The sequence below is a fragment of the Triticum urartu genome, chromosome 5 (genome assembly GCF_003073215.2).
Source record: "Triticum urartu cultivar G1812 chromosome 5, Tu2.1, whole genome shotgun sequence".
Classification (NCBI taxonomy): domain Eukaryota; kingdom Viridiplantae; phylum Streptophyta; class Magnoliopsida; order Poales; family Poaceae; genus Triticum; species Triticum urartu.
The window spans coordinates 640,682,158-640,697,952 of NC_053026.1; the positions used below are offsets into that span (position 1 = coordinate 640,682,158).

The 15,795-nt window shown below is 42.4% G+C and overlaps 2 protein-coding genes across 4 annotated transcripts; one reads left to right on the forward strand and one right to left on the reverse strand.

Annotated features, from left to right (window-relative positions):
- The first annotated feature begins 438 nt into the window (after positions 1-438).
- LOC125511504 (branched-chain amino acid aminotransferase 2, chloroplastic-like) lies at positions 439-7,634 on the forward strand. 3 transcript variants are annotated; one of them, XM_048676891.1, is made up of 10 exons: positions 439-564; positions 4,239-4,327; positions 4,434-4,608; positions 4,755-4,931; positions 5,030-5,161; positions 5,380-5,478; positions 6,028-6,144; positions 6,689-6,784; positions 6,881-6,993; positions 7,120-7,634. In XM_048676891.1, exons 2-10 carry the CDS (start codon positions 4,260-4,262, stop codon positions 7,238-7,240), a joined length of 1,098 nt encoding a protein of 365 aa, XP_048532848.1. In that variant the 5' UTR covers positions 439-564; positions 4,239-4,259; the 3' UTR covers positions 7,241-7,634. The 3 variants fall into 3 exon arrangements, with proteins under 3 accessions (XP_048532848.1, XP_048532847.1, XP_048532846.1); XM_048676890.1 differs by lacking the exon at positions 439-564 and adding an exon at positions 1,754-1,813; XM_048676889.1 differs by lacking the exon at positions 439-564 and adding an exon at positions 3,497-3,785.
- A 625-nt stretch (positions 7,635-8,259) lies between these two features.
- LOC125511506 (fatty acyl-CoA reductase 1-like) lies at positions 8,260-11,174 on the reverse strand. Its single transcript, XM_048676892.1, has 8 exons — positions 10,939-11,174; positions 10,685-10,788; positions 10,367-10,572; positions 10,162-10,262; positions 9,654-10,011; positions 9,453-9,534; positions 8,924-9,303; positions 8,260-8,801 (listed from the first exon to the last, which is right to left on the reverse strand). Exons 1-8 carry the CDS (start codon positions 11,027-11,029, stop codon positions 8,600-8,602), a joined length of 1,524 nt encoding a protein of 507 aa, XP_048532849.1. The 5' UTR covers positions 11,030-11,174; the 3' UTR covers positions 8,260-8,599.
- Between the last annotated feature and the right edge of the window lie 4,621 nt (positions 11,175-15,795).

Consider the following 15,795-nt stretch of genomic DNA (forward strand, 5'->3'; position numbering starts at 1 on the left):
GCATGTTTTTTGTTTTCCATGACTCATGAACTAGCCGGGCGTCCAAAAGAAATAGAGAAAGAAGAACTGACGCCGCGTAACGTACGAAACTGCATGCGTGAGGTCGTGACAGGTGTGTGTGTATGTGTGTGTGTTAGTTAGCAAAATAATACAGAGCTCATTATTTTAACCAGATATCGATCTTGAACACATGGATGGTCGATATGCAAGAAGAAGAGGAGGAATAAGAAGAGAATATATTGTCTTTTACAAAAGGACGGTAGTACGTCAACTATTAAAAATACTCTTGACCGACCGCTAGCTAGCTAGAGGACGCATGCATTGCAATTGCATGGTCTCCTTCCTTTGTTCACACTGCTTGCTTGCTGTGTGCGTCGATCGACCATGCCTCTCTTATCTATATATAGAGCCAGCCTCTATGCTTTTCATGGATTTTGCATCGACCATCACTCAAGTGAGTCCATCATTCAGCAGATCAATAGCTATCTCTATCCGTGATAGGCTCAAGTGCGTAGACACGGCGCACAACAACGACCGCTAACTGTTTTGCCTTCACGGAGAGAGGTACACACTCCTAATTACATGCATACCGCATACGAAACGATTGTTGTTGTTTGCGTGCTTATAGCATTTATGTAGCTTTTGCTTAATATACTCCTACATATAGCTGCTCAAAATTATCGGTATTTCTTATTGTTGAGGGAAATGTTAATTGATAATTGCTTGGTTGGCTGACGAGTAGGGGATTAATAAACTAAGCAGTAAGTTAATCGGCTAGTTAATCAATTACTTGGCGTACATGGTAGGGGTGTGGTGCCCTACATGCCAGCGGCACAGACATTTTCTTCTTCTGGGTGAGACGCTACACGCACGCTGACTTGTTGCACACCAGGCGATTGGGTCCACAGGCCACTGACCAGTGAGACCTACATCAATACCACATTTCGCAGGACCCGATTGTCAGAGTGGGCTTCTGTCCGAACGTGGAGGGCTGCTGCTAGCTACCCATTGACCACCGCCGACACCGCCGAATTCGCCTCGCCGCTCGGTCTGTTGTTGCCCGCCTTCGCCACGTCGGTCTTTGTCCCCACGCGCGGAAATGGAGCTCCGCCTCGCCTCCCCCTTGATCAGAGGGAGTATACTACAAAGACCATGATCTTCCGTCAGTCTGTTGTGTGTGCATATACAAAAAAAAAGGATTGGTATATATCCATCTTAGCTATTTGATGATTGCTCATCGTATACACGTTGTCACGACGTCGCATGGTTATCATTTCCTTTTTATAGGATATATATAGCAGGTGTAGGCCCCAAATAATATGCTCTACATGATTGTGTAGAGCAAGGCAGAGCATATACGTTGCATGTTTGTATTCTATGACTCGTGAACTAGTCGGCGGTCTAAAAGAAAAAGGGGAAAAAGAACTGATGCCGCGTAACGTACGTATGAAACTACACGCTGAGGACGTGACAGGTGTGTGTGTTAATAGTTAACAAAAAGATGAGAATACAGAGCACATTAATTTAACCGGATATCGATCTTGAACACATGCATGTTGATCACTAGAATTAGTAATGTACAAACACACACAAAGACAAGATGCCTGCGCGTAGTCTAAAAATACTCTTGACCGAGGGCCAGCAACTACCTAGCTTCCTTTGTTCACACGGCTTGCTATGAGCATCCATTGCATCTACCATACATATGTCTCCCTCTATATAAAGCCCCTATGATTTCCAGTGACTTTGCATCGACCATCACTCAAATCCATCAATCAGCATATAGCTATCTATCCACGGTAGGCTCGACACGGTACGTACTCCCCAATTACGTGTGTGCCGCATACAAAAGATTGTTGTTTCTGCCGTCGATCTTGTTGTTGTTGTCGTTGTTGTTGTTTGCATGGTTATGATATCTACATACATGCCTCAGGTTATAACTTTTGCTTAATACTCCCTCCATTTCCATAGTTCTGAACTAAGGATCAGTTCTTTTGATGGCTTCTAGATTATAAGCTGCAAAAAGCTGCCTCCTATCCAGCTTACTTTAAAAGCCCAACCAATTTTTTTAAAGTCTAGTAAAAGAAAATTTGTTGAGCTTCTAGAATAAATTGGATAGGGGGCACTTTATTCTGAAAGCCCAACAAAGCTAGCAAATGAACTGGCCCTAAAGCCATGAGAAGAATCATCTTGCGGAATTTCTTTTTTTCCTTTTTTTTTGCGCTGGGCGGACCAGTATATATCTTTATCTTTACCTAATAATAAAGCAAATTGGGTTTTTTCGTCCGTCATGGCATTTTTCAAAAAAGTCTATTTATTTCAGAAAATTCAACCCGCAGTCCTGTTTTAAGTTAAAATGAATCGTATTTTCATGTTTTACACAAAAGTCCCTGTCTTTTCCTGAAATCAACCCGCTGTCCGGATTTAAGTCACACCCGAACCATTATTTTACATTTTTTGAAACCCCCCTGATATTTTAGGTAATTCATCCGCGGATCATATTTAAGTCAAACAAATGCTTTTAAAAATCATCCATATCTTTTAAACCGTTACTCCGATTTGAACATGTTATATATGAAATTTGATTAAAAAATATGTAGAATATGAATATGAGATTATTTTTACCCGGTAAGTATTTTTAAATATTATTTTGGAATATATTTGAGTCAAACCAAATGATTTTCTAAATTATCTGTATCTTTTAAACCGTAACTTCGATTTTAACATATTATATATGAAATTTTATTAGAAAAATGTGTGGAGTCTAAATATGATGCTAATTTTACCTGTTAAATATTTTTAAAATATTGTTATGGAAGTAAACTTATAATTTATAGCGCAAGATTTTTTTTCCATACCGGCAGCGATCCGGATTGCAAATAAACACCCCACTATGACCATATACGGATTTTTTTTTTGATAACACATGCATACCTCTGAAAAATGTCGCAAGGAAAAACAACAGATTTCTCATCGCGAGAGTGAAAGAAAGCGAACGAGAGAGAGAGAGGGAGAGAGAGACCCTTAGGATTAACCATATTCAACACACGTTTTTTGTTGTTTTGTGTGAACACCGAGGCCATCGCCGGCGAGAGTGAGAAGGAGGATAAGCGGCAACACAAATATGATGCCCCGCATAAATAAAGGAGATGGACCTATTGTGGTCTTGAGTGATGGTTGTTGAGTTAAGAGCGTGTGTTATGTTTTCTCTCCCGTTGCACCGCACCGGCTCTTTTGTTAGTACATACTGATTTGTCTCCCTGAAATTTGTATTTTTTTTTTGCGTGGTGTCTCCCTGTATTTCATTATTATTACTCCACTTGCGTACGAACATGGTAGGGACGGGGTGCCATACATGTCAGCGGAACGGAACAGACAAAAAAAATTCTGCGTGGGACGCTGCACGCTGACTCGTTGCACACCAGGTGACCGTGTAGAACTGCTACTGACCAATGGGCCCTGCGTCAACACCGCATTGCGCGGGACCCGGTAGTCAGCGTGGGCGTTCTGTCCGTACGCGGAGGGCCGCTGCTCCTGCTAGCTTCTCCATCCGAGCGGCGGCTTGACCGCCCGCCACCCATTGACCGCCGCCGCCGCCGCCGCATTATTCGCCTCGCCGCTCGGCATCTTGCCCGCCTTCGCCACCTCGGTCTCGGCCCCCGCGCGCGGAAATGGAGCTCGGCCTCGCCTCCTCCCGCGGCCCGGCCGGCCCCTCGCTCGCCGTCGCCGGGCGGCGGCCGCGGCCCTCGCTCTCGCCGCCGCTGCCCTGCCCCCTTTCGCTTCAGGTAGCTGCTTCATCCCTCTCAGGATCGTAATGCGTGGGGCTATATATCAGCTGCTTGTTTTGGATCGCTCTAGGTAGCATTGCGATGCCTTGTCCAATCTGTAAATGCGAGCTTGACTGGCCATTTTCTTGACATGTCCAATGTTCAAGGCAGTGGGTGACTGAATCTGGCAGAATGAGCGGCCAACTAGGATAGCACTGATCATTTCTTGAACAATGCATATCATTTGTTTGTATGGTCCTGCTGGATAACCATTATGCTTGACTTTTTTTGTCATCTGCTGCTTGACTTACAGAACTAGCTGTAAATGTCTTACTCAAAATGTCGTTTTCCCGGCTTGGTTTTGTGTTTCCTTGTAAATCTGCAGAGGGGGGCAGTTCAGGTGGTTTTACTTCTTGTCACCATCCTTGGCATCTCACAGACAGTCCTTTGGTTACATTCTCCTGGTTGCAGATACAGACTCGCGGTTACTCGATGCCGACTCTCCATCACAAGGCCCATACCACAGTAGGATGCCAGGCTTCTGTAGCAGCCAAATACATGTATGCAATTATTTATGTACTACACTATTTTGTTTGGACTAGATTCATGAGTATTCATCTGTCCTTTCTGACGGCTGCTTTGTTCTGACGGTATGATTCTTACCAGGGAAACACCTGACATAGTCGATCTGGACTGGGAAAACCTTGGCTTCGGCCTTGTCGATACCGACTTTATGTACATGGCCAAATGCGGGACAGATGGAAACTTTTCCAGTGGAGAAATCGTGCCTTTTGGACCCATAGCACTAAGCCCGTCTGCTGGAGTCTTAAATTATGGACAGGTTTGTTAACCGGAGGACTTGGAAGACATTATTTCATATATGCGGTGGCATAGCAAGTAGCTATGATAATCTCTGACTGAAATATGTACTCTTTGATGGCCTAAAGGTATCAGACGTGCTTAAACAATTTTTATTCTTGCATGTAGGGACTGTTTGAGGGCCTAAAAGCATATAGGAAAACTGATGGGTCTGTCCTATTATTCCGTCCGGAGGAGAATGCCATAAGGATGAAAAATGGTTCAGATAGGATGTGCATGCCTGCACCGACTGTTGAGCAATTTGTGGATGCAGTGAAGCAAACTGTTCTGGCAAATAAAAGATGGGTAAGTTATTTTTATGTCTTCTCATGCTCATTTCATTGCCCTCTGTACATTCCTATGATCCCCTAACTTCTTCTTTAATGTACTACTGTAAATTTTAGGTGCCTCCTACCGGTAAAGGTTCCTTGTATATCAGGCCGCTACTAATTGGAAGCGGGGCTATTCTTGGTCTTGCACCTGCTCCTGAGTACACCTTCCTTATTTATGTCTCCCCTGTTGGAAATTATTTCAAGGTTTGTACCGAGTTTTTCAGTTCAACAAACATCTAGTCACAAGTACCGTTCTTATCTTCTTGATGATATAGTATAGATGAATGGTAATTATGCCACAAGCATATTTGCACAAGTACAGGCTCATCCCCCATGATCTATCTACTATCCAGAATAGTTTTCATTTTTCCAAATTTATACCATCCTGGATATTGATTAAGTCTGTTAACTTTATTCTACAGGAAGGTTTAGCTCCTATTAACTTGATTATTGAAGATAACTTTCACCGTGCGGCCCCTGGTGGAACTGGAGGCGTGAAAACTATTGGAAACTATGCCTCGGTAACTTTTAACATCGGCATTATTTTTCATTCTTTCGACCTCTGTTGGCATCCTTTTGTAGGAAAAAAGAACCTTTTTGGGCATCATTTGCTTTGGCATTCGCGTGATGCCTTCTCCCCAGTGCCCAAAACTTCTGTGGGTGAAATATGATTGTAGTACTGCAAATGATGAAAATGTACATCTACAACATAATATATACAGCTTTCGAAAGAAAAAATAGAATGATGGAAATTACGTAATAGCTGCTCTTAGTGGTTGACTGGGATTTTTTTCAGTACTAACATTTACACCCCTTATTTTATCATTTACGATTGCTAGGTGTTGGATATTTATACAGACCTCTGTTTTCTATGGTGCTAACTAAATCCTCGGCACATCTTTCTTTTCTCCTTCTCGTTATAAATTGTTGTAAAAGGATATTGTTGGCAAATCTATATTGAAATTGAAGCCGTCGATTCTGTAATGAATTGTTAACTACGCCCACATTGTTTTGACTTTTAAATCTGAAACTATGATCACTTAATTGATAAACTTGTCGTCACCATGTAGGTGTTGAAAGCACAGAGAACTGCAAAGGACAAAGGATATTCTGATGTCCTCTATTTGGATGCCGTTCACAACAAATATCTGGAAGAAGTTTCTTCATGCAATATTTTCGTTGTGAAAGTATGAATCTTCACATGGCAGTTCTTATTTTCTTAAATCTGTTTCAGTATCTGCATTTAAAAGTAGTTTTTGCGACCGAATCCTGTGGGAGCATCCTAGTTATGTACAACTTTTGCCCCCTCTACAAACTAAGCAAGTCTAATGTGGATGATAAGCTACTATGAATCTTTGTTTCAGTAGCCAAATTACAGGATTTATCACCCTCATGTGACCTATCTTTTTCTGAGATTCCAAGTAACTAGGGAAGTGACATGAATATTCCTTTAAGATACAAACCGAATTGATCTGTCAGAAAAAGATGTAAAAACAGTTTGGTCCATCTAGTTTATCTCTCATCTTCCTTGTATAGAACATTGGTCATTATTTTTGCAAGGAGTAATTACTTTTTTTTTTTGAGGACCGAGTGATTACTCATTCTAATTCTGAACTTATACCTGGCTTTATTCTTATCAGTATGCTGTCAAGTTCTTCTTGAAGAATATTATTTCACCAAGTTAAGGACTGAAGAAATGTTACTTATATTTGCTATGGTCTTTTGCACCAGGGCAATGCTATTTCCACTCCAGCAATAGAAGGAACGATATTGCCTGGTATCACAAGGAAAAGTATCATTGAAGTTGCCGAGAGCAAAGGCTACAAGGTAAATGTTGGTCACCAAAAATCAACAGTTGATCGGAAGTACTATATGATGCTTCGCTTTATATGGCCTTAGTTAACACAATGTGCTTCATTTAAGGTGGAGGAACGCCATGTGTCTGTAGATGAACTGCTTGATGCAGACGAAGTTTTCTGCACAGGAACAGCTGTTGTGGTTTCACCCGTGGGGAGCATTACCTATAAGGGGAAAAGGTGAAGCTTCTGCTCTGCCTTGGAACTGTCAATTTTTATGGCGTTTAATTTGGCTGTTCAAACACCGACAAATAAGCCATGTACTACTAGAACTCAGACCACCATGCATTTTCTTCTGCTTTTCAGGGTAGAATACGATGGCAACCAAGGAGTCGGCGTGGTGTCACAGCAGCTATACACCTCGCTGACAAGCCTCCAGATGGGTCACACAGAGGATCGGATGGGCTGGACCATGCAACTGAATTAAGTATCGCATCACCGATCTTGGCTCGACAGATTTCCAGAACACTGCTATGGCAGATGAATTAAACTCTTCAACTGGGACCTAGGGGAAGCTAATATGTAATTCTCTTGTTTACCATCAACTAGGATCTTGCAAAAATGGTCAGTCTAGCTGGGCAGCTAGCGAGACTTCCTGAACACGGCACAAGAATATGTGTTTATCCTCTGATTTCTTTTTTCAGAATAATAAACGTTACTCCAAATGTATCGAGTGATGTGAAGCAGTGTTCTTTTCCTATCTTGTATGCTGAGTACAGCTTGAGTGTGCGGCCCTGACCGCTGGGTTACTGAACCAATTTATTGTGATTTCTTGACGTGAAATTGTCTAGCCAAATTAAAATTCGTGTCAACTTTGATTAGTACGGCATTTACTGAAACAGATTGATATTTACTGAAACAAAAGTGTACTATTATTTTATACTGTATTTACCAAGTATTAGAATTATACGTACTAGTACTTATCTAATACTATATTTGCGGAATTTACTTTTTTTGAGCAAAATTTACGGAATTAACTGGAGTATTGGCAGCAAACCTGAGTGCTCGAACTCGCTATTGGGCTAGGACTGACGGAAGGCTTGCCAGCCCAGCCGAACACCCAAACCGGAAGGAGTTCTGTCTGACTTTTGTGCAATATAAAATAGAGGAGGCCCCATGCATTGCTGCTGGAATTGTTTGATAAAATTTTGACTTGATAACATGAGAACTAAACTTAAAATACATGAATTATTATATTTGATTATGCATAGTTGTAACACTATTTATTGAATATTAGTAGAAAAATTGAATGAAAAACATTTTCCCATGCATGGTATAACGTTTTGGTGATATGTGTATGCATAGTGACCTGGTTCATGGATGCGGTCGATCGTGATTTTAATTCTGGAGATGCGTCAATTTAAACAAAGTCTAATACACAAATATTAATCGATTGGCTTATTCGTTTTGAACTGAGAAGCGCTTGAAAAGATTATGCATAATTCACAAATCTTGGAGCACTACATTTATTTCTCTTGAAAAGAAATTATAATTAACAATCAATACTAGTCAAGGTACAATATGTGACTGAACAAGAAATTGTTATCAACCAATACTAGTCATAATTGGCAATACAGCACGAGCCAGAACGAAACTACATGATGTAGCATTCCTTGTTCTTCAAGAAGCATATGCAAGTTGATGCCTGCACTATCAAGCGACAGACACATTTCCCTCTTTCACACAGATTATTTAACGGTTAGAACCCAATTTGGGAGGATATTTCTTACAACGTACGATTATTTAATTATTAAGGCAACGCCTAAATTTTCGGTGCATGGATATTTCAGTTGAGCATGTGCTTTAGGACCCCGGGGATGTGGACGCTGTAGAAGTAATCGTCCCAGTCAATGGTCTTGGGGTCGAAATTGAAGAGGCTTCCATGGTTGCTGGTCATGGCGAGCCTGAGCTTGTTTAGGTTGACGTCATCGAAGCAGCCCTTGAACAGCGCGAAGGGCCCATACAGATCCACCAGGTGCATCACGAACCTACAACAATATAACAATAAAGGCCGTGTCATCATATATGCCGCGCCATCAAGAAGATACTCCCTCCGTCCGGAAATACTTGTTATCAAAATGCCATCCGCAAAAGATTTAAACCGACTAACCTGTACTTACGTGCTTGGTCGTGGTAGAGGGTGTCGAGGCCGAAGAGGCCACAACAGAGGACGGAGAGCAGGTGGAGGAGCTCAAGGAGGAGGCGGTACCTGAGCATCATAAAGAGGTGGAAGGAAGCCATGCTGCTGAGGAATGTCATCTTATGGGTGCGCACCGTGCGGCCGTCAGGGCCCACCCGAGGGTGCTCCGTGAAGTACCGAAACCCAGCCTCGTGCAGCACATTGTACGGCGTCGGGTTACGCCGCGACGAGCTCACGTGGTACACCGCCGGTGCGTGTGGCTCGGGATGTGACTGTGTCTTCTCCAATGAGGACGAGCTGTGCGCCACGATGGCAGCCATCATCGCATTCACCACCATGTCGCCCGGCATCTGCACCAACATATACCCAACCACACGATTGCATTCACCGCCGTCGTTGAAATCCATATCTTACTGTATGGATTCCTGGACTGACAACCAACCATTGCATGCCTGGAATATATGTTAATTAACTGCATGCATAGTGCAACGTTGCTTACCACATCCATGGTGAGGTTGAGGTCCGCCAAGAAGTATGTCAGGTTCTGCTTCGCATAGCCGATCACGATCGTGTCGATCGTCCTGCAATTTACATTTTTACATTGAACAAACATCCTTTATTTACTTGCATTTGCAACAGATTAAAACGATTGCACTTTAAATTTAGAGGCAGGGAAAGGAAAGAGAAGCATATAACGAACCTGGTGCCTTCGATCCATCCGGGCAGTGGGTCGTTCTGGACACTGGTGATGATGCTGGGACGGACGATGACAACAGGGAGATCACACTTCAACTGGCCCAGCACCATCTCCCCCATCGACTTGGTGAACACGTATGTGTTCGGCCACCCGAAGTGCCGGGCCCTGGTGATGCCAAGGTCCTTCATGGCCTTCCTTTGGGACTTGGGCGACGAGTCGGCGTCGGCCTCAAGCTGCTTTTTCAGGTCCTTGGCCAGTTTCAGCTCGGTGTCGATATCGAGGTGGGTCCCCTCGAGCAGCGTCTCGCCATTCTTGAATGGTCTCTCTTGCACGAGTCCTTGCTTCTCACCCGCAACATAAGCTGCACCAACTCATGTATGAATTCATTAACTTGATTTGTAAATCAAATCTAGGTGTACTTTAATTACATCCAAGAACTTTATTTTTGTTTTCCCCAGAAGCATCCAAGTTCATAGTCCATGATGGTAATTTGTAGAGTTGGTGTACGTACCCGTGGAGACATGGAGGAGCACCTTGAGATTGGGGCACTTCTTGGCGAAGTTGCACATATGCTTCACTCCCATCACGTTCACGTCCAGGGCCACATCATACCTGCACGCACACAATTCCACTCCGTACTCTTGCTGCACCTACTCAAGTTCTCTGCTGATTTTTTTTCCTTTCTTGGACAAAACAATCAGTTGACGACGACGCACCTTTCGTAGAAGTTGGTGGTGGCGGCGCCATTAACGATGACATCGAGCTCCTGGGTCACCCGGAGCTCCCTCAGGGTCTCGCTGTCGACGCCGAAGTCCTCACGCATCACATCTCCGGCCAATGGGACGATCTTTTCACAGATGAAAGATTGAAACCAGTCCCCGTGCTTCTCCCTCAGAAGCCCGAACAACTCCTTCCCTACCACCTGGGCACATAGAAAATAAATTATTCAGTACCAACACTCAAGCAAAGGGATCAAAAGAATCATGAGAGCAGTAGAGGTCTAGATCATGAAGAACCATGATGGACAACACTACCTCAGTCTCCACCCGATCCTTCGCCGCCGCGGCATCCACCGCTCGCACCGGGAGATAGATCTTCTTTACATCAGGTTGAACTCTCAGTATCTTCTCCACTAGTACTGCACATATGCACCAACAGTAGAACTAATTAACAGATGAGCACAACACATATCAACTTGACGCAAAAAAAAAACTTCTAGAATTTGCAACAAATAGTATATGCATGCGTAATATGTTTGTATAAACATTATGCGTGCATGCATGCATACTCTTTCCAAGAAAGCCTGTTGATCCAGTGATGAGGATGCTCTTGTTCTTGAAGTATCCAATGATCTTCTCTTCACTCAGTGTGTCAACCATCTTGATTTTTTTTCTTGTGTGCGCAAGAGAGAGAGAGAGAGAGAGAGAGAGAGAGAGCAGGGAGAGCAGGGAGAGAGAGAGAGAGAGAGAGAGAGAGAGAGAGAGAGAGGAAGAAGGAGATGATTTGTGTAGGTGAGTGGAAAGAGGCTCCTGTACACAATATTTATACACGGGCCATCAAGGTGTTTTGTCTTGGAGTCTGTTGTTTTGGCAGTTGAACCAGTTGGTTTCATTGTATGAAATCGGAGGGGGTGGCCCCTCTTTTGCTAAGAAAAAAGGGTCTTTCGTGTTGTAGGTAGAAGAGGGGTGTCTTAATTTGAGGCACTTGAGCGCAACATTTATGCGCTGTCCAACCGAAACAAAGACTCAGTGATCATAAGAGGAATCACATGCAGTCAAAATATTGTGTCGGAGTACTCTAGATTTTCAAATAGGGCTATTATTGGGGTTGCAGTACGTTTGCTAGCCATCAAATTACTATCTCTGTCCTAGTTTACTAGTCCCCATAGTATTTTGAGTTAAATTTGACCACATATTTAACTAGCAAAATGTTAATGCATGTCATCAAAAATTATATTGTTGGATTCATATTTGAATGTAGTTTTCAATGATATTATTTTTTCTACGCATAACATATATTTTATTAGTTAAAAGCATGGTCAAAATATAAACCAGAATACGAAGAGGGCTAGTAAACCAGGACGGAGGTAGTAATAGCTAAGGTGGACAACCAGGAGTACTCATATTATTGCTACACACTTAGGAATGAGTTGTCAGTAGGACGTCCTAAATCCTTTTTTTTTGCGGGTGAGGATGTCCTAACTCTGGTTTAGAAAACTAGAGAAGTTCAATATTCCTTCCTTTTCGGTTTAGAAGGCCCATGTACAATTGAACCAATGTAATACAAATCATATATCATGAAAGTTATACCATTAGAAATTATAGGGTACTCCTACAATTAATCGGTGGAGTACGGTAGAGTAGCATCACAATCAATGAAAAAATAGTGCGCTATGACAAAATAGTGTGGCCTTGAAAATATGCTATTAGCGAGATATTATACATGATTTATTTAGCGAGACATTGCTTAAAACGCTATAGCGTGCTATTAGCGCGCTATATTTTTTTTCACTGGTCGTAATCCATCCCTTCGAAACGCAGAGCGTATTTTTCTCTGGTTAGAACAAAACATTGGCCCACACTGTTAGCATATAATTCAGTGGTATATTTTGGCTCGATACGACAAAACCTGTGGCAAAGAACTTGGACACAATATTTTGAAGATCATTATGTTAGTACTCTACTATGTCTTAAAACCCGACAGTCAGATGGGTGGTACTACTAGCACAGGATTTATCATGCCTTCAAGTTCTTGTGTACGTTATTAAAGTTGGAACAATGATTTTCAAACATGTCCTGCCTGTTTCGTTTAGTGCTACGTACCTGACTGGCTTAAAGAGGCCGGCATAGTAATTCCTGGTACGTACGTACGGACAGCATAGACGTAGTACGTGGCGCCTATTAATTCCATCTACTGCTCCATTGTTTATTAGAACACATGGTTCGTTTCACCTCTTCTTCTTTTTTTGCGAATCATGGTTCGTTTCACTTGCTTGCACAACATTGGCATTGATGGGATGAGATAGGAAGACGACGGCAGAACAAGAGCCATCAAGAGAGGCGGCGTATCATCTACCTAGGTCCACTCCTTTTGTTTAGTAAACATGAAGGAAACATCATCGGTTGGGAGATATGGATTAATGTAGGCATTAGTTGCCTGCCGATATTAAACCACATGTTGTCGTTCTACGTACGTAAAAATGATGGGGATGGGGAAGTAAGAGACTAGCTAGGGAATTCATGGATGTATTGAAATAGGCTTTCGCCTTGCTTTATAGGTAAGGCAATTATCATATTCATACAACAAGTTTAAGTATGAAAAGTAAACATACAGGACAGGAACACAAACATGCCCTACTAAAAAGAAGAAAAGGGCGCCAAGTGACTGGCAGGTCAGTGGCTAGGTGCCCGAGCAAGGCGGCATCTGCCGCAGTCAGCGGATCCATCATGCCGCCTAACCGATCTCAGTCCTGCGGCTTAACGAGCGGGCGCTAGTGCTGCAAAAATTCTAGAAATTTAAATATGAAGCCAAAGGACCGTCACAAGAAGACCTGCTCAATAACCATCTTGTTACGTGTCCAAAAGGTCCAGATCATTGCCGCAAACACTAACCAGAAGAGGCATCTATCTATCTATCTATCTATCTATCTATCTATCTATCTATCTATCTATCTATCTATCTATCTATCTATCTATCTATCTATCTATCTATCTGATTTGTCCAAGTTTCCAAGAAATGACTAATCTCGCAAACAGAACATAGCTTAGCTAGGAGTCCACCTCTTTGGAGTAAAAACAGCATTGGTGATATTGGTTGCACAACCGTCTCATATAGTCCCTCGGCCCCTTCGATGGGAATATGAGTCTGGTGCGAGAACAATGGTCGTCAATTTAACTAGCAAAACATATATAACATGTCATAGCAATGTTTGTTTAGAAACTTCATTCGACAACGAATCCTTTTTTTTTTTGGACCGGGGTTACCACTTTCCATTACCATGATATAACGTAAATACATCAGTTCTGCAGAACAAAGGGTGTAGGAAAGAAGGGAAAGCGAGTTCGAGGACTGCTAGGAAACCCACATTTTTTAAAGTATACATTGTTTGGCAAAAAAACACATTTTTCGCTAATCAAATCAAACACCTAAAAAGGCAGGGAGTAATAGGACCAGCTTGGGAGGATCAGTTGGGAGATGAATGAATGGCCGGCCGGCCGGCCGCACGTTGGTAGATGATGATGCAGTGTCCTGTACGTACTCCTGTGTGGCGATGTTGGAAAACTTGCTCCATTGGATATTTGGTTGGCATTGATTCCGGTGCGTGGACGTCTTTTTCCAATGGTGGGCGTGGGCGTGGACGTTTTGCTACAACCGCTGGTCCATGGCATTGCAGTTGGTTCCGCCCGCCTTCATTATCATTGTCCTATGCCGACCTCTTTAAGTCTGGCTCCGGGCAATTTGGCACACACGTACACTAGTTCGGCTCCAATCTACCGGGAGACCAACAGAGCGAATGGCCTAAACACGGTCTTAAAGAAAATATTGCTAGGTCCCTTATATACATTGAATTTTAGAGGACAAGCTATAGTGCAAGATAAGTACTGTACGATATTATTATTATTATTATTATTTGATTCACTAGATTCCTTCTACAGTTAAAACAGTGTACAATTTTATAGTAGCAAATAGAACGACGTGTTATTCAGTATGTTAGCACGCATATGCTACCAGGCAAATATAATCTTCTACACAAAGGCCATCTTTCTTCTAACTTTCTTCTCAATTCTATGTTAGCACGCATATGCTACCAGGATGCTGCCGGCAATAATCCTCCTCAGCACTAAACCAGCTACTTTGAGTTGTTTCCCGGGCTATGTTCTTCAGTATGTTAGCAAGCGTCTTGGACAGGGCCGTATCTCTGCATGTGCAACCGGAGCAGCCGCACAGGGCCCGCAAAACTATGAGGCCCCTAATTTTGCTAAGCACGTACTAATAATAAGTGGATCGCAAACTAATGAACTGTGAAATGAAATTGTAAAGAGAAAAAAATAGCAATCAACCGTGGAACCACCACCGACCGAGGCCCCACAACCAAACCTATCTCTCTGCATAACGCAAGGAGAACTCCTGAAGCAGATTACTTATCAAGTTCTACAGTGCTCTTCTCTGTCTTCCTTGAGACCTCAGTGTTCAGTGGCAAATCAAACCCCCGAATTAATTCCCTGGAAATTAACTTTACATCGTTCTTTCTCGAGTCCGTGCACCCTCTGGTATCCTAATAGCTCAAAGTTTTTCTTTTGGTGTGATGTAATCCTTTGAAACACTGTACTACTACTACCACATTGCTAAAAAAATCTATACTACTACCACAAATATACAGTGATTAATAAAAATATTTTTTATTGGCTTTATTATACAACGGGGCCTAAATTGTGATCTTGCTCCGGGGCCTAGATTTCCGGGATACGGCCCTGGTCTTGGAAATTACCTCATATGATACATTACAAAGGCTTATAGGTATGAATAAGTCACAGCTAGTCTCTAGATTCTACTCCCTCCAGTCTAAATATAAGTCTTTCTAGAGATTCCAATATGAACTATATACGGATGTATATAGACTAGTTTAAAGTGTAGATTCATTCATTCTGCTCTGTATGTAGTTCATATTGAAATCTCCAGAAAGACTTATATTTAGGAACAGAGGGAGTATTTCAAGAATCACAACAGTAGTACTCATGTCCCAATCATTAGGAAACATGCGTCATTAACCGCTTGTGACACCTCTTTAGTAAGCTCATCCCAGTTATGTGCCAAAACCATTTACAAAAATAGCATGAGGGGCATCGGGGCGAAGGAGCCTTAAAATCCCCTATACCGAATAATGCTTTTTTTTAAACCCTTCAGGGAGAAAGGATCCAACAACATATCATTCACATGTTGTGTAAACCAAGGAATATCACTTTGCTCAATACCTCCAGACGTTCAGTTTGCCCACCAGAAAAGAGAACTGAGAAGTAATCCTTAGCATGATTCGAACGCAAATGTCCCCTCTATCCAATTTCAGTTTATCCTGCCTCGTTGGGCCTAGATGAGTTCCACCTACTCCCACATGTTCTCCAAGATTAGTTGAATTTCTTTCTAATGC